The sequence below is a fragment of the Grammomys surdaster genome, unplaced genomic scaffold, assembly GCF_004785775.1.
Source record: "Grammomys surdaster isolate TR1022 unplaced genomic scaffold, NIH_TR_1.0 227, whole genome shotgun sequence".
NCBI classification, from domain to species: Eukaryota; Metazoa; Chordata; class Mammalia; order Rodentia; family Muridae; genus Grammomys; species Grammomys surdaster.
The window spans coordinates 3,878,045-3,903,011 of record NW_021604672.1 but is presented as its reverse complement, the minus strand read 5'-3'; the positions used below and the strand labels follow the sequence as shown (position 1 = coordinate 3,903,011).

At 40.7% G+C, this 24,967-nt stretch overlaps 1 protein-coding gene across 1 annotated transcript; it reads left to right on the top strand.

The window, feature by feature from the left end:
• Positions 1-939: 939 nt before the first annotated feature.
• Sult6b1 (sulfotransferase family 6B member 1) lies at positions 940-23,219 on the top strand. The gene is made up of 7 exons (XM_028773453.1): positions 940-1,138; positions 2,256-2,368; positions 12,549-12,638; positions 15,189-15,315; positions 18,838-18,932; positions 20,573-20,729; positions 22,894-23,219. The coding sequence occupies exons 1-7, from the start codon at positions 940-942 to the stop codon at positions 23,022-23,024; spliced, it is 912 nt and encodes a 303-aa protein (XP_028629286.1). The 3' UTR covers positions 23,025-23,219.
• The last annotated feature ends 1,748 nt before the right edge of the window (positions 23,220-24,967 follow it).

Sequence of the window (24,967 nt, the reverse complement as noted above, 5' to 3'; positions counted from 1 at the left end):
CTGAAGGAGTGTACCCTGACTCTACAGAAGATACCAAGACGGACAGTCGGGGGCTGGGCGAGTGTTTGAGTGGACTCCTAAAAACACCTGTATGGCATTTTCCTTTATAAATTAACCAGAATAAAGTGATTTCACGCTGTAAAAAGACCATAAAAGCCATGAGAAAGGGACTATAAAAGAATTGGCAATGCCTTGTCTTAAGGACGTGATCCAGAGGGTGGATACATATCTTAGTCTCCCTCTTTGTGGGCTCCAGGGCCACACCATGCCGTGAGAGAGACAATGGTTGTAGGCCCTGTGATCCAAGAGAAAGAGAGGTGCTTGGGAGTCCTCTGAGGAGGGTGATCATCTCATTCTAGGGTCCTGGACCTGCAGGGGGCGGGGCTCAGAGGATGGCAGATGGCCCTGCACTGGGTTCTCCTCACAAAGTAGCTCCCTTCCATGAGCCAGAGATGCACTGCTGACTGGGTAAAACAAGACTTACAAATCTTTTAAGTTAATAAATAACAAAACAGAGCCCGGTATCCAGGAATAGCCCTAAATTGGGGGCTTTAATCACTTAACTAAATTACCTGTGATTTTAATTGTCACACTAAGTGAGATGTGTTTAGAAAACTGCCAATCCAAAGGAAACCAGAAGTCTCACTCTGAGAATTTCTCACAGGAAGATCTGGTTTTATTAAGCATCTATTTGTTAGCTATTTAGTGTCTATTAATCTTCAGTTAAGAAGTTTTGTTCTTCTTTTCCTGGGGTGGGTAAGCCTCTAGGATAACAGTCCCCGAGCCTGGGCCTGGCTGCACCTGTGGCTCACTTTTGTCTGGAGGATATTCAAACAGGATGAGAATTGAGTGATTGTTTTCCATGTGACTGGGAAGGACTATTACAAATAGTCACTCCACCTGGGTGACACAGAGTGGGCTCGGTACCAGGGAGCCAGCATGGCTGAGAAGTCCAAGTTCGTTGAGTACATTGACGACGCTTTAGAAAAATCGAAAGAGACTGCGCTTTCCCAGTTATTTCTCACCTACCAGGGGATCCCTTACCCAGTTACCATGTGCACTCAGGAAACCTTCCGAGCTTTGGATGCCTTTGAAGCCAGAAGCGATGACATCCTGCTAGCGTCCTACCCGAAGTGTGGTAAAGAGCACCTTTTCCTACGAGTGCATTTGTACGGAGGTGGGAGAGGGTGAAGGTGGGAAGGAAGAGGTTCATCTCCACATGGAACTTGCCTGAAATCAGCATGGAGGGGACCAGAACAGGAGAGCGCTTGCGTTATAAAGCCAACAACTGAGACAGCTTGATATATATCATCCTGGAGGAAGAGGCCAGGGCACAGAGGTCATGGTGAATGATGGAAAGGGTGGTGGGAGGCGTGGCTGGGTCAGAATAACAAAATGTGATATTTTTGACAGACAACGGAAGGAGGCCATTTCTGTCATTTATATAATGGTTTTTATGTGGTGGGTTTTTTTCAGGGTCTAACACTAATTCTCTGGTTTCTCAAATCTGTTTTTAGAAGGTCCATTATCAGTGGAGGATAAAGATTAAGAATCTAACTTACTCTACTGTACATATCTACTTTTTCTGTTTGAGTCTTTGTTTGAATTGAGGTTCAGGCTGGCCTAGAACTTACAATCTTTGCTTCAGCCTCTAATGTGCTTGGGTTTTAAGTGTGGACTATTTCACCCTCTGGCAGCATCTATTACTGATTCTTTCAACTGTCACTTATGAAAGCCCATCTCTTTGAACAACTTTCTGTTATTTAATACTGGACTTTTATAAAATCAAGATCATACACTCCTGTAGCTTAATTCAGGAGGAAATATACTATATAAACCCAACATTTCTCTAGCATAATATTCTTCTTCAAGGAACATATTCTGTGTTCAAAATTAATCATGTCAAGGAGACATCTGAGGCTGATGTGGTGTCAAACATCTGTAATCTCAATATTCATGAGGCTAAGACAGGGGGCTCATGAGTTAGAAGCCAATGTGGGACACTCTGCAAGACCCTGCCCCCAAAAAACGAAGGGTGGGAAGAAGTGGGAAGGAAAGGGAAAATGACACAATTAGAATTCTATAAATACATTAAACTCCATTTTTTCAGAACCAGTGCCCAGATTCTTTCAATCTCTAAAGAAGTGGATGTAGACATGACAGGAGAGTTGAAAATTTAAATTTTCCTAGTCTATATGCTAAGGTGAAATGTCTTTGTTAACAAGACTCCTTGATGAGTTTCTGTTTTCTTACAGGTTCAAACTGGATTCTCCATATTGTCAGTGAATTAATATTTGCTGTTTCTAAAACGAAATACACATGTCCAGAATTTCCAGTTCTTGAGTGTGGTGATGCAGAAAAATATCAGGTTAGTACACACAGTCTTTCAATGTACATGATCCCAGGGAGATTTATTCCATTCTGGAGTCTTCCCTTCTGAGTTCAAAAAGTATTACAGGAATGCTAACCGTGACCACTGATCGTGAGTTATTGCCTGCTTACTACACTCAGCGTTATCTCATTTTCTTACAAAACAACCTATCACCAATTGACAAAAGATGAAACTTCCAGCCTTGACGGAGATGAAGAAGATAATGACAAGGCCAAAAATTAAATCTGAGCTTTCTGATTCGAGCTCTAAAAGAGTTTAATATACAGCTATCCTTACTAGTAGTAGCAATTTTTTTTTTTAACTTGGCGGGTAATCTGAGAACACCCAGGATGTCAACTAAAACCGAAAGTCACAGGCATGGGTAGGATGCTAGGCAGGGGCATTTTCAATTCCCCCACCTTAATTATGGCTGCGGTGTATGTGACCTGTGGAACAGCGAAGCAGTAGTTAGGACAGACAAGCCTGGGATGAGCACTGAAAGCCCCACAGAGCTCCCAGCCTGTTAGCATTACTCTTTCCCATCAGAACTGGCTAGGACACCAGCATCCGGGAATCTCTGCTTACTGCCGAGGAGTAAGGGATAGGAGGAAGGCTCTGCTTTGGGATCTTGTGTTTAGACACAGCAGGAAGAAGATGAACCGTCTTCTCCTGGCCTCTAGATACATCAGAATACAGAAAGGAAGGAAGGCTGGACCCTGGGGGCTGCCGTTCCGGTAAAACTTCGGGAAGTATTCACCACCAAACTTCCCCAGAGCAGACATAAGAAACCCAGGGCATGGGGACTTTCGGGAACAGCGTCTGGGAAGTGACCACACTCTATATGCGTGACAAGTACAAACTTCACGGTTCCACAGGTAGAAGGGAGCCCACGGAAACATGGATTGGGGGGAAGTAGCCGCAGAAACATTTGAATGACAGCTGTTTGAGAACTTGAGACTTAGTGGGAGGCAAGCACCAAACCCTGCTGCAGGAAGCCACCCAAGGCACCTCGAGAGGCAAAAGAAAGCTCAGCGGTCTTTAAGGCCCAGCGTCCCAAACCTGGGGAGGATTGTTCATGCTCGAGGACATCCAATGGAGGCTCAGACAGAAGGGGCTCAGGCTTTAGGGCCAGAAGAATGGACGTGAGCTTTTGCTAAGAGAAGAGATGGAACACCTAGAGAAAAGCCAAACAGCTGTCAAATAGCCTTGCTCCTAGTGAGGGCATTTAGCACTGCCTTAGAAGAGACACAAACACGTGCCCAGCTTTCTAACCTTTAAAAACCTACTACGTCCTGGGTCAGGATCTTGTTTACTTTATTTGCCAGTGTTGTTACCTACCTTCCGTACAAACAGGCTTGTTTTATATTTGAAATACAATTTGGACTGTTGGCTTGTACACTTCACATTACACAGGAGATTGTTTCTCCAGGAAAGTATATTATAATTTCTTTTTTAAAAGATATATTTATTAGGCCGGGCGGTGGTGGCTCACGCCTTTAATCCTAGTACTTGGGAGGCAGAGGCAGGCGGATTTCTGAGTTCGAGGCCAGCCTGGTCTACAGAGTGAGTTCCAGGACAGCCAGGGCTATACAGAGAAACCCTGTCTCGAAAAACCAAAAAAAAAAAAAAAAAATCATCTATTTATTTATTTATTTATTTATTTATTTATTTTATGTTAGTACACTGTCACTCTCTTCAGACACACCAGAAGAGGGCATCGGATCCCATTGCAGATGGTTGTGAGCTGCCATGTGGTTGATGGGAACTGAACTCAGGACCTCTGGAAGAACAGCAGTCAGTGCTCTTAACCGCTAAGCCATCTCTCCAGACCTGTCAAGGTTTTGTTTTGTTTTTTTGTTTTGTTTTGTTTTGTTTTGTTTTTAAGGAGGGTCTCATGTAGCCCTGCCTTCCTGAAATTCTCACTGTAGCCAAGGATGAGCTTAAGCTACTGGCCCCCTTGCCTCTACCTCCCAAGTGCTGGGTTTATAGGCATGTTCCACTACACCTAGTTGCCAGTCTAGATTTTTGACACGTGAGGATTTGCCTCTGAACTTTAGTATCCTTGGGGCTTCTCTTTCTCTCCTAGAAGACTTGGTATTCCTGTTCCTCATGTGAGATCCAAAGCTATGATTTAAGGTTTAATTACTGTGTTTAAGAGATCAATAAAACAAAATGCCTCTAACCTGTAAGCCCCTTGCCCTGGGACAGATACTTCCTGAGATGCTGGAGGCTATCTGTTGTTTATGTAAGACAAAACGTCACATATTTTCACTTCCCTAGACAGGTTTGTTTGAACCAAGTACACTGGGTGTGTTTGACCACATGTAGGCAGGAAGTACATAGACAGGAAATTCACCAGGATGTATGCTTGCCTCTGATTGGGTGTAGGCAGGAGGCATGCAGGCAGGAAGCAGGCAGGCTGTATGCTTGCCTCACTGGACCTGATGGGAAATACATAGCCTTACAGGTTTGCCTTTATAAGCCTCTGCACAATGTGACTTGTTACCATTTTCTGGGATCACTGGACTAGATCTGGCCTGAATCTATCAAACTGGCCAATATTTGGCTAGAGCTTGCTTCAAGTTTGTCTTTGATTTGTGGCAGTAGTCTTATTCATGCCCAGTGGAGGACACCTCAGTGGGGACTTTGCTTCTTCAGCAACACTAATGTGAATGTAAAGCCAACTGTTGCCCTGGCTCTTTCTAGAACCTTCCCTATTTGATCTTAGTGCTGATTATGAAAGGAAAGTTGTCCTTTCTGTTAAAGAAAAGTCTAATTATAGTGAAAAGATCTAAATGACAGTTGCAGCCAAGGCATTCTCAAAGACTCTAACTCCACTTTAAAATGTTCACTGAAGTGGGCCTGGAGAAATGGCTCAGGGGTTAACAGCACTTGCTGCTTTTGAAGGAGACATGAGTTTGGTTCCCAGCACCCACATGGTAGCTCACAACCATTCCAGGGAATCTGACATCCTCTTCTGCCTCTGCTGGCATCAGACACATGTATGTTACACATACATGCATGCAACCAAGATACTCATACACATAAAATAAATTTTTTATTTTTAACTAATTAATTTTATTTATAAGTGTTTTGCATGCACATATATATGTGCACTATGTGTATGCCTAGTGCCTGTGGAAGACAAAAGAAGGCATTAGACCCTCTGGGTCTGAAGTTATGGATGCTATAATCCACCATGAGTGTGCTAGAAATTGAATCTTGTTCCTCTAAAAGATCAAGAAGTGCTTTAAACCACTGAGACACCTCTCTAGCCCATAAAATAAAATTTTAAAAAATTCAAAATGAATTGCACATAGTATCCTGGTGTAACTGGATCTGTGATGCCCAAGAATAGCTGAAAAACATGAATTGAATCTTAAATCTCTGCTTTATTCAAGAGAACCATTAGCCTGAGAAGAGAGTGGATTAACATCTTAAAGATCTGCCTTCCCTGTAACTTACTGATAATACACGGAAGGAAAACAAATGTCAGCCATTTCAAGGTTTATTTTTGCCTCCTGATGGTCACTCTTATCTCTGACGTTTATGGCATTGCTGCTTGTCTCCACTGTGCAGCTGGTATTAAAATAAAGTATTATATTCTAGTTATCCTTATAAAAGATACAAAATCCCAGTACTTTATTTATAAGCTATAAGCCTACATGTGGCAGGCTTTGGAGCTGTTCTAAGTTACATCCCATCCACATGTCCCTTGTTACTTGCTGCTTCTCCTGGCCACGTGCAAATGGTCCCTCTCCTGTCAGGGCCACTTCCTCCTCTCTCCTTGTGCTTTCCTCTTTCTCCTCCCTCTCTATCTGCAGGCCCCCAGTCAGCTAACTGAAAGCCCACTTACCTCTATCTACTGCTCAATCTTGAGCTTTAGCCTTTTATGGACCAATTGACTTGAGAAACAAGATTTGCACAACAAAAGCTGGTGTACCTGAGAATTCATTCCTCTTGGGGCAACCAGGTCTTGGAGTACAGAATTTAACATTTGAATACATAGCAACACCAGACAAAGACCAATGTTTCCCCTTTTTGTCTAAATAAAAAAGGCTCTTTTTCATAAAATAACAAATTATATACAGTAAGAAAAATTATGAAACAATAATGAAATCTATAGTATAATAATTACATTCATAATGTCCAGTCCATTTGTATTTGGCAACTTAGTAGAAAGTTTTTTTTTTTTAATCTATGCTATCTTGGTGAGTTTAGAGTTTTGCATTTAAATAATTTTTTCTTTACTGTCTTAAGCATTTAAATCCTTTAATGTTCATAACTTGCAATTACCAATCTTAAAACACCAGTTTACAATCTCCTCCAACCTTCATAAAATACCTTTGAGACCCTCTAGCCTTCATCTACCAACCTTTAAACACCTTCCTACAACTTAAACTTTCATGTCCTCGAATCTACAAAACTTGCATTTATCACCCTAAAAACATCTCCTTAGACTCTAAAACATTTTCCGAGATCCTTTACTACTCAAGTTTAAATGTGAGACCATGGCTATCTAGTCTTTGACCCCAACAGAGACTTGAGAAGGAAATAAATATTACCTGAATATGCAGGAAGTACAGGCAAGCAAGATCCAAAATTATAGGCATGACAGACATAGTTGGCTGCCTGAATGGTCCCCTAAAATGTCTCTACAGCATTGGAGCATCTATCTTCAGCCTTCTGGCCCAGTATATATGACAGACATATTTGTGACGCAGTCATTATGAAGGACTTTCTTACCCTGTCTTGGGAGAGCTTGACAGTAGATTTTGCCTATTTAAGTTTGCCAATTTCAGACAGCATTCTGTCTGGAGACAGTTAAGGCTTTTCCTTTGCCAAGTGGCTAGCTTGCCTCTAACTGGAGGTCCTCTGATGCTCATCATCTTCTTTGAAGTGGAATGAGGTGCTGCTAGAAGCTGACATGTTTCAATATCTAAAAGACCTTAAATTAATAACAATTAATAATAATAAAAAGCTTTAAATGGCATATTCTGTGAGTCCCTGAGGTTTTGAAAGACCATCTATCTGAACAAACAAACTTTGTTTTCTAATTATTATTATCTGTTCAGCCTAGGATGTATATTTCTGTGATAATCTAGACTAGTATCTGACATGACCATGAGTTTGACTGACTTAACTATTAACTTGTATTTCTTAAATATCCTAAACAGACTGTAATAGCAGCTTTAAAAGGACTGTGGCTAAACCTTGTAGTTTTAAATGAGTTGCATAGGCACAATATCTATAAAAGAGTTGAAATATTCATATCTTTCATATATATATATATACATATATATATATACATATATATATATATATAATTTTTTTCAAATTGTAATTTATATGAAATATTTGTATCTTAAGTTGTAACAAAACTGACCTTAAATTTTTGTATCATATGCAAATACTTATACCAATGATGGTCTTAGGACTGTATCAATATACAATAATCCATATCAATGTAAACAAAAATAACCTTATTTAAGAACAGCAATAGCTCTAAGTTGAAGAGTAGATTTGATAACTATCCTTTTATCCTATTATTCCTATATGACACTTTTACATCCCTCCATTTTCTTTTCAACCCCCTTCCCTTTACCTAAGAAGGATAGTGAATAGAAAAGTAAAGAGAGAAATCCCTGAGTTTAAGCTCTTATATTTTATTTTTGTCCTGATCAAAACCATTTAATAACTTGTAACCAACCCCTTTATAATGACAAGCATCCTTTTCCCAATAGAACAACCAAAAACCATCTCACCTACTTCTTGGGAACAGGACAACATGTTTTCTTAAAATTGCTTCCTGCTGTTTAGGGACAATGCTATCTTTTGGGATCCCTAAGAAAATTGGGAAAACGATCAAGAACGCTAGCTGTGACATTTGTTTTTTAGTCTCTGTATGTTGAGAAAGTTCAGGCTTAAGTGAAGTCCTGACTGGGTCAATCTGTAAAGTGGGATGAATCAACGTCATCTGGGATCAGCAGCCATCCTTGAAGCCATTCTGAAAGCAAATCTGCTTGGAAACAGCATCTAGATAGTCTGAGGCAGAACGAGGCATCCCAGCATCCTTGAGGGTGGATTCTGTCAGGGCTACTTCCTTGGTTGTCGTTTTCTGTGAACAAATAAGCTTCCACAAGTCATACATAACAGTTCGGTCAAAGATGACCCTCTGCTCTCTGAGCAGGTAGAAGACATCTGTCTTTCTTAGTTTTGATTGTAACAAAAATTGCAATATAAATCTCCATCTATGCCATATGAAAGGATGGCATGATGAATATTGAGAACTCTGTAAGCAACACGATTTACTGGGTATACATAGACATTTAAGTCTTGCCAGCTGTTCCCATCTAGAGGAGTAAGCGCATATATTATGTCTAGTTGTTCTTACAAATCTCCCTCTTCCTGTGTGTAGCCAAGATCTTCAGGAGTCTTCTCTGGTCAACCTTGCAGTAATTTGGATGGAAGACAAAGCTTTTCTTTTCCTGTTGGAACAAATGTAAAATCTCCCCAATGTAACATAGCTCCCTTTTCCCATTTTGGAATTAGGATTTCTTTCTTTTTTTTGTTTTTGTTTTGTTTCTTTGTTTCTTTTTCAAGACAGTATTCCACTATGCAGCTTTGGCTGTCCTGGAACTTGCGCTGTACCTTGAACTCAGAGATCTACCTGCCTCCCAAGCTCTGGGATTAAAGGCATGCGCCATCACCAGCCTGGAATTAGAATTTCTATAGGCTGATCTAATTCAGCAGTCTTTTTAAAAAGCCATTGGTTTTTAATAACAGTGCTACCTGTCTTACAGACTTTTAAATATTCAAAAAGCCTCATTTAATTTATCCCTAGGATATTCCTCACCCCACTTCTGTTCTATGAGCACTTCTTTTAAATTTTGTTAGATAGTTCCACAATGGCTTGACCTGTAGGACTGTGAGCTATATGCAGAATAGACTTCATGCCATAATGTCCATAAAATTGTTGTATTCTATAGGACGTCTACGCCTGTGTGTCGTCAGCTCTGATCATCACAGGCATTTCCAAAACAGTCGTCATCTCAATAAAGGTGCATTCTCAGAATCACCCTTCAGAATTTAAGACAGAAGCCCATCGGAATTTTAAATATGCCTCAATAGCAAGATGCATCAACACATGTACTAATCTCAATTTGCAAAACTCTACAATATGAAACATATATTTTATTGTTTGACATGGTTTTGAGGGATTATCCATGCATAGATTCTAGATTCTTAATTTAATATGTTGCATCTCTATGGGTTGCATTTCTAATTCCTTGAGCCTTTGTGGATTTTTCTCATCTGGAGCTATCTTTTCTGTTGCTGTTGCAGATTCCAGATCTTCTAATCTCTGTTCAATGACCTGTAATCTAGCATCTAACTTTTCAGTCTCTCTCTTTTCAAAGTTTGTCTTATATTGATCTCTTTTTAAAGGATAGATAAAGTTATAAGAATTATCATTATGATGGTAAGTATAGCAGGATTATACATAAACCAGATGTCCTGTGACAGTGTGTCTCCTGTTTTGTTTTTAACATATATACACAATCTCTCCTTTCTTTAGAGACTTTAGCCTTTTATTTTATACACACACACACACACACACACACACACATATATACCCACTTTAGAAGTCTGAGGCTTTTAAGTCCCATTGTAGTTTTGGAACTTGGTTCTTAAATCTATAGGCTCCTCAAACCAACAGTTGTCTACGGTGACTAATTCTTCTCCTTAGTTGGAATCAAGGTTTGTCTGACTTTCGTGCCTCTGGGCTTCTCTTGCATGGATCCAAATTGGGCTGAGGTTTAAGACCACCATTTGTCTGGTGCGCACTTAAGTGCCACGTCACTGGTGCCCAGAGGAAGGCTTGAGGGAACATTTGAATACATAGCAGCACCATACCAACCCCAACAAGTTGGTAAACAGCAAGGATACCTAGACTTAACATTCTCCCTGAGCTTTTGTTTCAATGGCATCTAGGTTGAAGGTTAACTAAGAACAAATCATTGACAGTGTGTGTGTGTGTGTGTGTGTGTGTGTGTGCGTTCCTTCCTGCAGAATGAAACACAATTATGTTCTTGTAATATAGACCATAAAGTGCCCACTCACTGGCTCCAGAATTGCCAGAAAAATGTTTGAACTCTGTCAAACATTTTGGGGTTTCATATCTAAAGTTTATCAGAAATGTTTTTTTTTAATTCAGGTACTTTAGAGGCAAATTGTTATTTCAATTATAATTTAGTTATGTCTACTTTTAAAAAAGCAGTATGCCTTTTAGTTTTAAACAGAAATCAGTGAGACAGTAAACTTAAGTTAATAGTGATTCGATTTACAGAAAACTTTCCTGTAAGACACACACAGACGTGTCTAAAGAAGCTCTATATACAGTCAGTCTTCCTATCGACTACACTTTGGCTATGTTACTCATTTGTTTGAATAAAGTGCTGTATATCTAGTTCCTGTCTATGCCTCTAATCCTGCTTTGTCACTCTGCATGAGTCACTGTGTGACTTGGGGCCACATGGTGTAGGAGAAACAGTAAACTGTCACTTAATCTGAAAATGGCCACCTATCTGATGTCGTACAAAGCATCTAAAACCTCAGAGCCTAACCTTAATCTCTAAAATAGAGGCTCCAGTATCGGCCTGGTGTGAACGGATGTAGCTAAGTTATTTCAAACTCCAAGTTACAGTTTACTGTAACTCATCCATTGCCACCGCAAATCACTACTTGGACTCACTGTGTTGATTGAATTTTTTTTAATCTTTCAAAATCTTGATTCTTTTTCTCTTGTTTGAGTCAAAAATCTTCCTAAATTCTTACAGCATTAACTACAAATTCCTAAATATTATTTTGTCACTAGACTTGTAACGTGGCTTAGAAAGCTTTGAGGGATCTCCTCAAATGTGGAACTGACCAAACAGAAGCCTTGCCGTCTGAATAACAATCATAAAGGGCTGATTTGAAGCTAAAAACCCTTCACCACTTAACACCATTTGTGTGTTTGCTCTTCAGTCAGGGTCTTCTGTGACCTGGAATTTATTATGTGCCCAGGCTGCTTTAAATTTGTGTTCCTCCTGCCTCACTCTTCCTAGTGCTGGTTATTAACATACACCACCACACCCACACATGGCCATAAAACTTTGTTCTCTTTAGTTCTCAGTAGAACTAGATAACAGAAAAATAATTAACTATTCTATAACCCTTAAATGAACAAATATTTCATAAATAATTTCTCTGATAGTTAGGAAACGTGGGCCTTCATATTCTGTTGGGATATTTGAATACTGGTACTCCTTTTATCCCAGCACTTGGAAGGCAGGGGCAGCCAGGTCTCTGAGTTCAAGGCCAGCCTGGTTTACAGAACAAGTTCCAAGAAAGCCAGAGCTATACAAGGAAACTTTGTCTTGAAAAACCATAAAAAGAAAAAATATATCTAGGGGCTAAAGAGATAATGTGAGTGCCCTTGCTATGCAAGTATAAGGCCCGAGTTTAGATCTCAGTGCCCACATAAAAGGCCAAGTGGTCCTATAATTCCAGTGCTGGAGGGGATGGAGACTGGAATTACTGGGGCTTTCTGGCTGTCAACCCACCATATTAGGTCAGAGACTGTCTCAAAAGAACACTATGTGGGCAGTGACACAGCAGGTCACTCAGTGTCTTCTCTGGCCTCTGAGAGAGAGTATACACACATGTACAAGCACACATACATAGAAATATATATATATATATCCCACATTTACATATATACATATGCTTGCATGGAAGTGCACACATGCACACTAAGAAAAGTTTAAAAAGTAGACCTATTTGTTTTAGATTGATTTTTAGGAACCATGGAAGACTTGAATATTTCTATTAAGACCTTGATACAGAAGAGATACGACTAAATGAGACAGTGAAATGCAGGTTCTGAACTAATCAATGTGATTGTTATAAAAGGTAAAGGATGAGGGACAATGATTGAAGATGGATAGCAGGGTCCAATAAAATAATTGATGAGATTAATGATTTGTTTATGATTCTCCATGAAAAATGTAGGGGGCAGAAGATACAGTAATTACAGGGTGCTTGAAGCCACTACTTAGTACCATGATTCTAGGTGACTGAACACACACACACACACGCACACGCACTCACTCACTTTAATGTGCATATTTTGTAGAGAATGAAACTATTTCCATCACCAAGGATTTTGACAACTCACCTCCACTATGACAAGCTACCTCAGTCTATTTTCAAGAACAAAGCCAAGGTGAGTGAATTTGAGACCTATTAAAAGATTTGTTTTGTTTATGTATGAGTGTTTTGCTTGTGTGTATGTATGTGCATCATGTGTGTGCTGAATTTGAAACTTTTATGTATATATATAGGCTACCCTTTGATTTCTCTGTAATTTTGACCTTGCTTTTTGGCAGTGCTAGAGGTCAAACCCAGAGCTTCACATATGCTCAGCAAGAGCGCTACCACTGAGCTACATATTCAACCCTGTAGTTATTGGCTTTTGATGTGATTAATTTGCTAGTAATTGTAGAATTTGAGAAATACAGATTGTAGTATTTCTCTTGTTGTTTCTTTCTTTGGATGTTTTGCTATGGTTCCATTTGAAGGTCAAATGCATTCCAGCCTGTATAGAAGTCATACATAGGGGAAATGTGTAGTGTATTGTATGCATCCCAGCCTGTATAGAAGTCATATATAGGGGGAAATGTGTAGTGTATTGTATGCACCCCAGCCTGTATAGAAGTCATACATAGGGGAAATGTGTAGTGTGGTGTCACTGGTTCTACAGTTGATAGGCTTCAGAAGCTCTCTGCTTTGGTTCTATACAATGAACAATGTTTTTCTAGTGACATCTGCAACTGTATTATTTTGGAACTTCACATAAAATTACCACCATTACATTACGTCACTAGAAAGAATTCTTGTTGCCTTGACTACTCTTAACATTTGCTTTAACATCTAACACCGGGAGCAACAAGGCGTGCCTCCACTTCCCCCACTCTCTTCCCTCTACCCCCACTCTTGTGAGTCCCTTATGCCTTCCTGTCACATGGCTTCCCTCTCCCACTCCCTTAAGGTCTCTTGTTCTTTTTCATGGTCCCTCTTCTACTTTCATGATCTACACACTCACACACACACTCACACACACATACTGACATACACACTCACACACACACTCACACACACACTCTCACACACACTCACACACTCACACACACACTCACACACATGCTCACATACACACACTCACACACACACTCACACACATATGCTCACATACACACACACACACTCACACACACTCATACACACATACTCACATACACACTCACACACACTCACACACACATACTCACATGCACACTCACACACACATACACACACTCACACACACACACTCACACATACATACACACTCTCTCACACACACAATTACACACACTCATATACACACACAATCTCTCACATACATTCACACACACACTCAGTTGTAGATTCTAAATATATGTGAGAAAACTCTCTTTCATATGCACATACATATGCATGCATAAACACATCTCTCTCTCTCTCACACACACACTCAGTTGTAGATTCTCAATATATGTGAGAGAGTGTGTGCTATTTATATGAATCTGGCTTATATTGCTTAACATGCTTTCCAGTTACTCCTATTTTCCTGCAAATGCCAATGACTCCAGTGTACTTTACAGCTGAATGGAATTCCATTGTGAACCACATTTCCTACATCCATTCATCTGTTGATGGTCATCTAGGCTGGCTTCATTTCTTTGCTATTGTGAACATTAATGCTCAAGTATCTCTGTGATAGACTTGTCAGCAGTGAGGGGACAGAGGTGCTGCTCCATCGTTCTGCAGCCTGAGGGGCCTGAACTCAGGCCCAACCAGGGTTTGTGACTTTGATGCAGTAAAGCATTTTAGGATTAGCCAGTACGGTGCAAAAATTGGAGATTTTATTGAAGATATTTTAATATGGTGGCACCTGCTTTTAATCTCAGCACACAAGAGACAGGGGCAGGTATAGTGGACATAGTAAGTTCCAGGCCAGGCAACAGCCCTGCCTTAAACAACAACAACAACAAAATCAAGATATGTTAGTAGAAAGAAAAAACCTTCAAGAAGAGAAGAAAAATCTAAGAGTGTGAGTGTAGGATTCTCAACGAAGAGCCAGAGAAAGTAAAATGTTCTTAAGCTTGGCACTGCTTCAAGGAGTCCTGGTGTCTTAGAATTAGCCATGTTTACCATTTTAGTAGATACCTATTTACATCTTAAAGATGCTAAAAACAAACAAACAAAAACAAAAGCATTTATTTTTCTCCCCCCTTTGATTGGCGAGATCATAGGGTAGGTCTGGTGATGCCTTGCATAGAACTATAATTTGATAAAATCAAAGTCAGGAGGTATCTTCTCAGCCTCTCTGTTGTTAGCTGTGACCCTTCTCCAGCCTCAGTTTAAAAGTCTCCGGGTATGTTTCTATGAATTAGTTAGTGTCCTTTGCATTTGAGGACTCGAGCTGCTATTGCTTTTCAGCTTGTAGTCTTTCAATTTTCACAGAAAACCAAGTCTAGAAAAGCTCTGGAAAGCTGCCGAAAGCACTTGAGGAGCAGCCTCCTCAGTGACTCTGCGACTCTGCAGAGGACTAGTGCTGCCCCCTGCTGGGTTCAGCTGCTTCTTACAAGTCCCTCGTGTTCTCTGTATTGACACAATTATGACACTGGTTACCTTTTCTCTTTTCCACAGTGCATACAAAGCTACGTAAATTAACTCGGTTTTTGCTCTCTAGATTTTGGTGATATTTCGAAACCCTAAGGATACAGCGGTGTCTTTTTTTCATTTCCATAATGATGTCCCCGATATTCCAAGCTATGCCTCTTGGGAGGAATTCTTCAGACACTTCATAAAGGGACAAGGTATGACTGTTAATAAAAGAATTTCATCTTCAACAAGGGAACACATAAGTGTGAAAAGATAAAGAAGTAAGACCTGTGAACATCTTGGAAACGAAAGGTTACATTTAAATGAGGTTTTGCGGCAGCAGCAGTTTCATGCATCAAGCTACTGCAATGCATCTCTGGTTTCAAAGAGAACTACTCTAGACCAGTTCTTCTCAACCTTCCTAATGCTGAGACCTTTTGATATAGTTCCTCATGCTATGGTGACCCCAACCATAAAATATTTTTGTTGCTACGCCACAACTGCAGTTTTGCTAGTTATGAGTCCTAATGTAAATATCTGATACTTCCTAGGGTCTTGTGGGACCACTGTGAGAGGATCTTTTGACCCTCCCCATGGGTCACACCCACAGGTTGAGAACCACTACTCCGGAGAGTTCATTTGTTAGCCATGAATATTGAGCTGTCATAGAGTTTTTAAGAGTAATGTAGAAAAGTATTTCTAGGTCCCCCCCTCAAGTCACTGTATTACACAGGGTCAAGAAAAACTAAGAAAGATAAAAAGAAAAATCCACAGACTTATGTAGATACACCTAGGACATTTTTGTTAGACTATGCAAACATCTTAGCTCTAATTATCGATAATTATTTTAAATTACTGGTTTATCTTTTGTTCCTTGATAATTTCACATATGTGTATAATGAGTTTTAGCCTTCTCTCTCCCCATGACCTTGTCTTGTCCCCACTCCTCTTCCCATTGAAACTTTTCTTCTTCCCAACTATTCTCCCTATTTCCTGTCTTTTTGTGCACATGTGACTTGACTTGCTGCGTTTAAATGGGGCTGCTACACTAGTCACTTTTCTGTCGCTGTGATGAACTCCATGGCCAGGATAGCTTACTGGAGAAAGAGTTTATTTGAGCTTCCAGTCCCAGAAGGATAAGAGCGTGTCGTGGCAAATGGAGGCATGGCGGTTGGAGCAGGAAGCTGAGGAGTCACGACTCAAACTGCAGGCACAAGAAGAGAGAGGGAACTGGAAATGGCATGTAGCTTTGAAATCTCAAAGCCCACCCACCAGTGACACACTTCGTCAGCAGGGCCACACCTCCTAAACCTACCCAAACAGCACCACCAACGAGGGACCAAGTATCCAAACATCTGAGTCTATGGAGGACATTTCATTCAAACCATCACAGTAACTTGCATGAGCATGGACGGGAAGTTCTATCCTGGAGCCTGCATGGTTATACTCTAGAGGAAAGTGAGCAGCCTCCACCCACCACTATTAACTGTTAGGTCTCTCTGGGAGTTATGGAGCTTTTTGAGCCCTTCCTCCTTTCGTGATGAAATAATAACGATTAATTTCTAACTATTACTGCTTCTTCAGATACTAAACTAGCTACTATATAGGAGTGCTTTCCCTTAAGACTCATGACCAATCAGAGTAAGGCCCTGTTGTACAGCTGAGAACACTAACAAACATGTTCTGCCAATGGCTAATCACCCCACTTAAGTGGTCATGAGTACAGTGGCCAGACATCTATACGTATCTCCTTTTAACAGCAGCTAAATGACCACAGAGGAGACGATAGTGTCTGTTCTCTTTAAGAGATGTTACATGTTGTGTGACAGTTTTCTATGAGATTAAAATAATAAAATCTGAGAGTCCCTCTCAGAGGGAGTGAAACTGAGCTTTTTTTTCTCTTTTAATTTATTTTATGTATGAGTACACTGTAGCTGCCTCAGACACACCAGAAAAGGGCATCGGATCCCATTACAGACGGTTGTGAGCCACCATGTGGTTGCTGGGAATTGAACTCTGGAAGAGCAGTCAGTGCTCTTAACCACTGAGCCATCTCTCCAGCTGGAAACTGAGCTTTAAAGAAGACCCTGAGACAGATGAGGGTCTGGAAGAAGCAGAAACCAGCCAAGCTGCCTGGAAGAGGTTTAGACCAGAGCCAGTGGAAAGGACACTCTCCAACCTGTTGAGCTGCCTGCAGGCTGTGCAGCGTGCTCCAGGTTCCCAGCTTTTGTGAGCTGTCCCCCATAGGCCTTGGTGATGCAGCTGTCCTTGAGTCATTTCTGGTCCTCTAAGTAACCCCAACCAAACTTATTGGTTCACCGAGTTGGACTTTGGTGGTATCCGTACTTTGGTTTGTTGTGGGATATCTATCGGGGATGAGTAGACGTGTGTGTTGCATCTTCCCAGAAAAAGTGTTTTCACACAACAGAACCGCTTCTCTAAAGTGATTTTTTAAATGATATTTAAGGTGGACACTGCATTTTGCTACACATACACATGTGAAATGATTACCGAAGTCAAGCAGTCATGTCACACAGCTGCTTTGTTGTGTATAGAGAGTCATATATGTTTGCTATTCCCTTAGCAAACACTATGCAGTGTACAATACTGATTCATAACCATAATAGTCCTTCTGCTGTACATTAGCTCTCTAGACGTATTCACAACTCAGCACTCCAAAGTTCCATCAGAGTTATAATTGCCTTCCTTCCCATCCCTGACACCGTCCTGCTTTCTGTATTATTTAACCTTTAAAAAGATCCAACACGTAGATGAGACCCATGTTTTGTTCTCTGTCTTATATTAGTCCGCATGAGCCTCCCAGGTTCATTTATGCTATGGATGTCAGCATCTCTATTTTAATATTCCATATTGTATCTATATACCACAATTTGTCAAGTCCACTTTAAAACGTGTTTGATATAGCAAATCCCACAGCATTCTGCATACATGGACACTACATATGTACCAGCTCCCTGGAAAAGATAAATATTGGATTGAGTCATAGCAGCAAGGAAACCTCACTAGGAGATGCGGGTGAAGCGCAGTGAAGCATGCTTCTGTTGTCTAGAAACACTTCATGGAGTCAGGTGGGGCAAATCCATAACACCACTCCATACATATACAATAGCACAAGGAAACATTCAGTGATGATTTTTGTGATTCGTGGGACAACATAAAGAATCTTCTCCACTGTCTGCATTCATTCTTTCTGCTCAGTTGATTAGCAGTAAGATGTGACAGTAATAACTTGGACAGCATTTCTTCCTTGCAAAATTCTGAACTCCCATGTCTAGAGATGATGAACATGTTAGGGGCACCGTGATGGGCTGACCAAGTTCCTGCCGTGATGACCTCTCCACAAGGATGGGCAGAATCTTGAATTGTAAACTGAAAGAAACTCTTTTTCTGCTTAAGTTGCTTGGGTCAGAGTATTTTATCACAGCAACAGAAAGGAAACTCCGGCCCAGGCGCTCTTTCTGAGTGACCTTGTTATCTCTGAGGAATCTTACAGCTCTGATCAGATCATTCTCACAACTTGCTCAGCTGTATCATTAATGGAAAATGTTCGAGGAAGTAAGACATGGATGGAAAAGGACAGTGAGCCCGTTGTGCTCCACCTCTTGGAGACAGACTTGTAATATGTATAATCTCTTGATCACTTACCCATATGTACGGTATCTGTTTTCCTCAGTTATCCACAGTGTCTTACAATTTTTTTCTCCTGTGCGTTCTAGTTTCTTGGGGAAGTTATTTTGATTTTGCAATTAATTGGAACAAACATATTGACGATGAAAATGTTAAGTTCATATTATATGAAGACCTGAAAGAGGTGAGATTATGGTCATTGATATTCAAGAGCAATATTTATTAGAGACTAAGGCACAGAACACATACTTAGAATGTCTAATTGTGTGAACTAACAGTGGGTTCATTTTTTTTAAAAAATACAAAACTAGAAAAATCTCACAATACACAAGATTTTAGTTTGTTTCCTTAGCAAGTAAAATAGTGTTTGCAGCTTAATAATAACAGCTTTCTTTCCCGTCTGTGATGAACAGTTGTGTTAGGGATGGAAGAAACAATAGGTAGGTCTCAGCTAATTTAATCAAATATGCATTTGGTTGTGAATTGATTTTCTAAGTGAGTGCTTTTTCTTAAAAAGAGTGTTTATTCACTTAACAAACATAGAGTCAGAGATGGCTCAGCACAGTTTTAGGCCCAAGTTATACATAAGTGATGAATCCAAACAAGGTTCACTACCCTGGAGAAGCTTCTAGAATAAGGGTGGGAAGGCCGAATGGCAGTGAACACAAAGGAGGTCGATGTGTATGTAGAATGTGAGAAAAAATAAACAGCACAGCTGACGAAGGAAGACTGAAGAGTGGAAGGTCGGAATGCTGGATCAAGCCGAGAGCGTAATGGTTGAGGAGTTGCTATGAAGTAGCTATGATTGATTAAAGAACTGAATGGAATGAGGGTATAAGCCAGGTAGCTGTGGGAGAACATTCCAAGCTGAGGAAAACAGCTGGAGCATACACACACACAGACACACACACACACACACTGATACCATACATATAGAAACACACTGATAGATACACATACCATACACAGACACACATGAATATATACAGATATACATACACATAGATATGCACACACATCACACACAGAGACACATACTCACAAACACACTACACACACAGACACACACACACACACATACACACATAGATACACAGACCCACCACACACAGATACACATACACACACACATACACATAGATACACAGACACACACATACACCACATGCAGACATACATGCACCACACACAGAGACACATACACAGACACACACCACACACAAAGAGAGACACAGACACACACACGGACACACACAGAGACACATATACAGACATACACAGACACACAGACACACACACATATACACATACACAGACACACACAGACAAACAGACACACATGCACACACACATATACACACACATACACCACACAGACACACATGCACCACACACACAGAGACACACAGACACACCAGGTAGCAGTGCAGTGGGCATGACTAGCTTGCACAGAGGAGGCAGGTGGAGTGAGTGGGGACAAGTGTGTGTGACAGAGCTGTGTGCCAAAGTGAGGAGCAGCAGAAGAGCCCTAAAGTGACGGGCTTTCACCCAGATGGGACGGGAGGCATATGAGCAGAGGAGAGAGGAGGGTCATTCTGGCTGCTGTGTGAGAATGGATTGGATCATGCAGGAAGAGACCTACCTCCTCATCCATGCCTGAGATGAAGGTTGCTCAGTCCAGGAAGGGGTAAAAGGAACATAGCCTGTGTTACATAACAAGCTTTCTCAAAAATTAGATAAATAAATGAACGCTGCTGATTTAAGAAAATCTTGGCCTCAGCAAATCTCACTGAAAGATGTTTATCTTTCAAATATTTTTCCCAGAATTTGGTTATTGGAATAAAACAGGTCTCTGAATTCCTTGGTTTCTCTATAACGGATGAACAAATAGAAACCATCTCAGCCCAGAGCACCTTCCAGGCCATGCGAGCAAACTCTCAGGAGACACATGGTGCCATTGGGCCCTTCCTCTTCCGCAAAGGTAACCTTGCTTTCATTTGGAGGGGTGTTTGTCAGCTTGGGAGTTACTTTGCACTTAACAGGTAAGCCAAATCACTTTGTCTGAAGCAAAACAGGATTTTAGTTTTTCCTCCCTTAATATGAAAGAATTCAGGACCCAGGGAACCTCGGAGCTGTGCCTCGCAGCCGTCCACTGTCCTTTAACAGCTCACAGCTGTCCACTACCCTTTACTGCCCTAAGCGCCCAGTGATGGCAAAATGGCAGCTTGAGCTCCAACATTCTGGTTCCGGGTAGGAAAAAGGGAACAACAAAGGAAGGAATCCTGTACATTAGCTAACCAGCCTCCTTCTAGAGCTTTCCACCAAGGCCTGTTCAGTGACTGTTTGCAGTCATTCACCATCTCTCTCCCTAAAGGAGTAGGTGAAAATGTAGATTTCTTTTTCAAGCTAGATGCATTGTGACTCACTTAAAATCAGAATTTTGTTAATAAAGAAAAATAAAATGGTCATTAGTTAGGTTATTAGTACCTGGCAGATGGTTTGCTTAATTTCATTAAAGTATTCTAAGTTCTTACCCAAGTTTATAATTTTTTAAGGACTTTCCACTTTCATTTTATTGAATATTTGATGAAAATATAGCAATATTTAAAATTTTTATTGTATTTAGCACGCACGCATATACACGTGTGCGAGTGTGTGTGTGCATATGTGTGTGTGTGTGTGTATGTGTATGTGTGTACACATGCCATGAAATGCATGAGGAGGTTAGAAGACAATTTATGGAACTCACAAATCATTTATAGGAGACATCAAAAAATGTAAATGTCTCCCCCTGAGCCAAGTTTTGCATTGTGGTGTGTCTTCTCCCAGACTTTTGTTGTTATTGGGTATGGTTGATGACATCTGAGGACAGCTTTGTGTCCTGTTTCATTTCCTTATGGTTGATGACATCTGAGGGCAGCTTTGTGTCCTGTTTCATTTCCTTAATGCATCATAACTATTTTCTCATGTCATTAAGCCCACATCATTAGCACACACTTCAATGGCTGTGCAACACAGAGTTTGCAATTTCGACTATACAATCCAAGGATTCCACAGAAAGAAATAACTTATTTTCAAATGTATTTATTTACCTTCTGTGTGTATGTATGTTTGTGTATGTATGCATGCATATATGTATGTAATGTGGACTCACATGTGCATGCCATGACGTGCATGTGAAGGTCAAATGGCCACTTGTAGAGCCAATCTACTCCTTCTATTACAGAGGTCCAGTGATCAAACTCAGATCTCCTGGCTTGATAAGGCATATTTACCTGCCCAGCCATCTCACTAGCCAAAGAAATAACTCATTATATGTCAGAAAAAATGTTTTAAACTTCTGTTGAAACAGTTTCACCATGTAGCTCAGGCTGACCTGGAACTTGTTATGTGTCCCCTGGTGACTTAAAAGCATGATCTTCCTGCCTCAGGCTCTGGACAACTGGCCAAAGTATTAAATTTCTTAAAAAAAAAAATTAGTGTATTTGGGTAGTTGAGAAACTTTAGTGAGGAAGAACAACATTCTGAAATTCTAAGATTTTTAGACCCCAGATGTTGGGAAAAGGATGTGGGTTGACGACTGGGGTGAAGTTCTCTGCTCCCAGATTTGTAAGGTAAACACACCATCTGCTACCCCACCAATGGAGAAGCCCCCATGGGCAGTGTTGATCTTACAAGAAAACTGTGGGTTGTAGATTCAATTTTTAAAGTGGCAATCTATTTCTATCCCAGCTAGTTTCCAAATAAATGAGATGGAGACTCTAAGATATATATAATCATGCTTTATGGCACAGTAATTGGGAAGTTAATAATCTATTCTAATCCTCTGGGCTAATCTGGCTACCTCCTAGCCAAAACCCTCAAGATACTTGCATTTTAGTATTGGTCTGGCTCTCTGGACTTCAGGTATTTTTCTACAGTGTCTCTCAGGACTCCTCCCACTCCCTCTCTGTCTCCCTCCCCTGGCTGGTGGAAACCCAGCTCTATTCTCTCCTCAGCCATTGGCTGATGAGCTTTTATTGACAAGTCAGAGAATAAATGGGGAGCAATGTTTACACAAACAGAGTAAATTTGTGTAGAATAGAGGATAAAATTAAGAAATACCCTAACATATATCTGAGTCTTCTGTCCTTTCTGTGTTGTAGGTGAGGTTGGTGATTGGAAAACTTTGTTCAACCAAACACAGAACCAGGAAATGGATGAAAGATTCAAAGAGTGTTTGGCAGGCACTTCCCTCGGAGACAAGCTGAAGTATGAATCATATTGCCTGGCTTAATTCTGGCCAAGCTGGCTGGCCTACATATCTTCTTCTCCCTAATAATAACTGGATTTATATAATTAGATGGTATTGCAGTCAAACAGTCGCAAGACAATAATCATGTAACATAATTATGAATAGTGCAGATCTAGGAATGGTGGTAATAGGTAACATTTTTTAGCAGAAATTAAAGTTTTTCTTTTGAAGAATTGGAACATTGCTGTCAATGTGTTGTTCTAGGGTTGAACACAGACAAAAGTGGGCTTCCGAATGCTGTATACACATTTTCTTAAGCTTTTCTCACTAGGAAACTTCTCCCTACGAATCCAAGTACTTGTAGAAGTTATCTCAGACTTCCTGGTGGGTGAACTTGATGCCTGACTCTGCACAGATACAAGGTTAACAAACTGCAAGTTGATTCAAGATAAATTCCTTTTCGTCTATTCCGGGTATGCCATGCATGCCTGCCTCTGGAGGTGCTTCCCTCAAGAGACATCATACTTCTACTTATACAATCTTTTAGTCAAATCTAAAATGTATGCTTTTGTACCATACAGATCTTTCTGTTGCAGGGTCATAAGCAGTCATGTAAAACTAACAGGAGAATGTAGAGAATATTCTAGAAAGATTATCCTATCTGGTGCTTCTCAATCATCCTACCACTTAAGAGGAAGAGGCAGGAGGCTCACTACAAGTGTGAAGTCAGCCTAGTTTTAAAAGTTCTAGACCAGTTATGCCTTCAATCAGACCTTGACTCCAACCATCAAGCAAAGCAACAGGAAAACACCTGCTGGCCTGCTCAGTTGATGTTGTGGATAGCCCTGGTCTTATATTTTTATGTTAATTCCACTTTCCTGGGAGGGGCTGCAGATGAGGATCAGTGCACAGTACACAGGTGACTTCTTGTGAACCTTCTGCCCACCTTAATTTGTAAAATAAAGGCTAGAGCGGGTGATTGGTCAGTAGAAAGGAGGTGGAGCAGAAAGGGTTTGGGAGAGAGAGGAAGTGGTGGGAGGCCGATGGAGGAGATGATGGAGCGGTGATGGGTGTGGCCTGGGAAAACCTCAAGTTATGAGGGATCTCATAGATGGGGAATAAAGTAGTGTAGTGGTAAATCTGCCCAATCTAGGTGTGCAGTTTGTGTTCATAATTATTGAGTTGTGTTTTCTTTGACCAGTCCTATTTGGGTTGGAGATTTACCTCAACAGGTTGGTAGTGTTTGCTTCCCATGGTTCCCTCCCCAACACTACAGTGGCCAGGCATTGTGGTACAGATCTTGGAGGTGAAGACAGGAAAACTGCAAGTTCATGGTCACTTTTAGCTACATTACAAATTTGAAGCCAGCCTTTACTACATGCCAATCTCAAAACAAAACACTCACCAACTCATGGAGAATATTGAGAGTAGATGAATGCATTAACTTGTTCACTCACTCCCTAACTATAGCCTCCAGGAAGATCCAAAGGTACCTTTTTCAGTGGCTAACACTTCAGCCAGATGTTCCGAGACGCTGGAGAAATGGCAGTGATAACGGAATCTTTGGAAATGCCAAGAGTAAACCACCTAGAGTGGAATAGGTGGGGTGAGCAGATTGCTATCCGTTGTGATGTTCAGTAATGTCTGCAGAGATCGCACTGTCAACTTCTCCCTGGGTAGTCGAGTGCTCATTTAAGGAACTACGGTGGAGAGTGGGAGTTTACCAATGCTGATCTGGTCACTGGGGCTTCACATTAGATACCTCAAATTTTACCCAGGATCCATGCTACAAGGAAAGTATAGACTTAGACTCTTTTTCTCCTACCTTACAGGAAAGGAAGAAGAAAGGTATGGGCATGGGCAATGTTGCCTGTGTATTTGGGGGTCTGTCTTGGGATTTTTCCATCTCTTACCACCTGAGATGTTGGGAGTACAGTTTCCTGGTTCTAATTCTAGCTCCTGAGTTCTCCTCATAGGGATGGTGC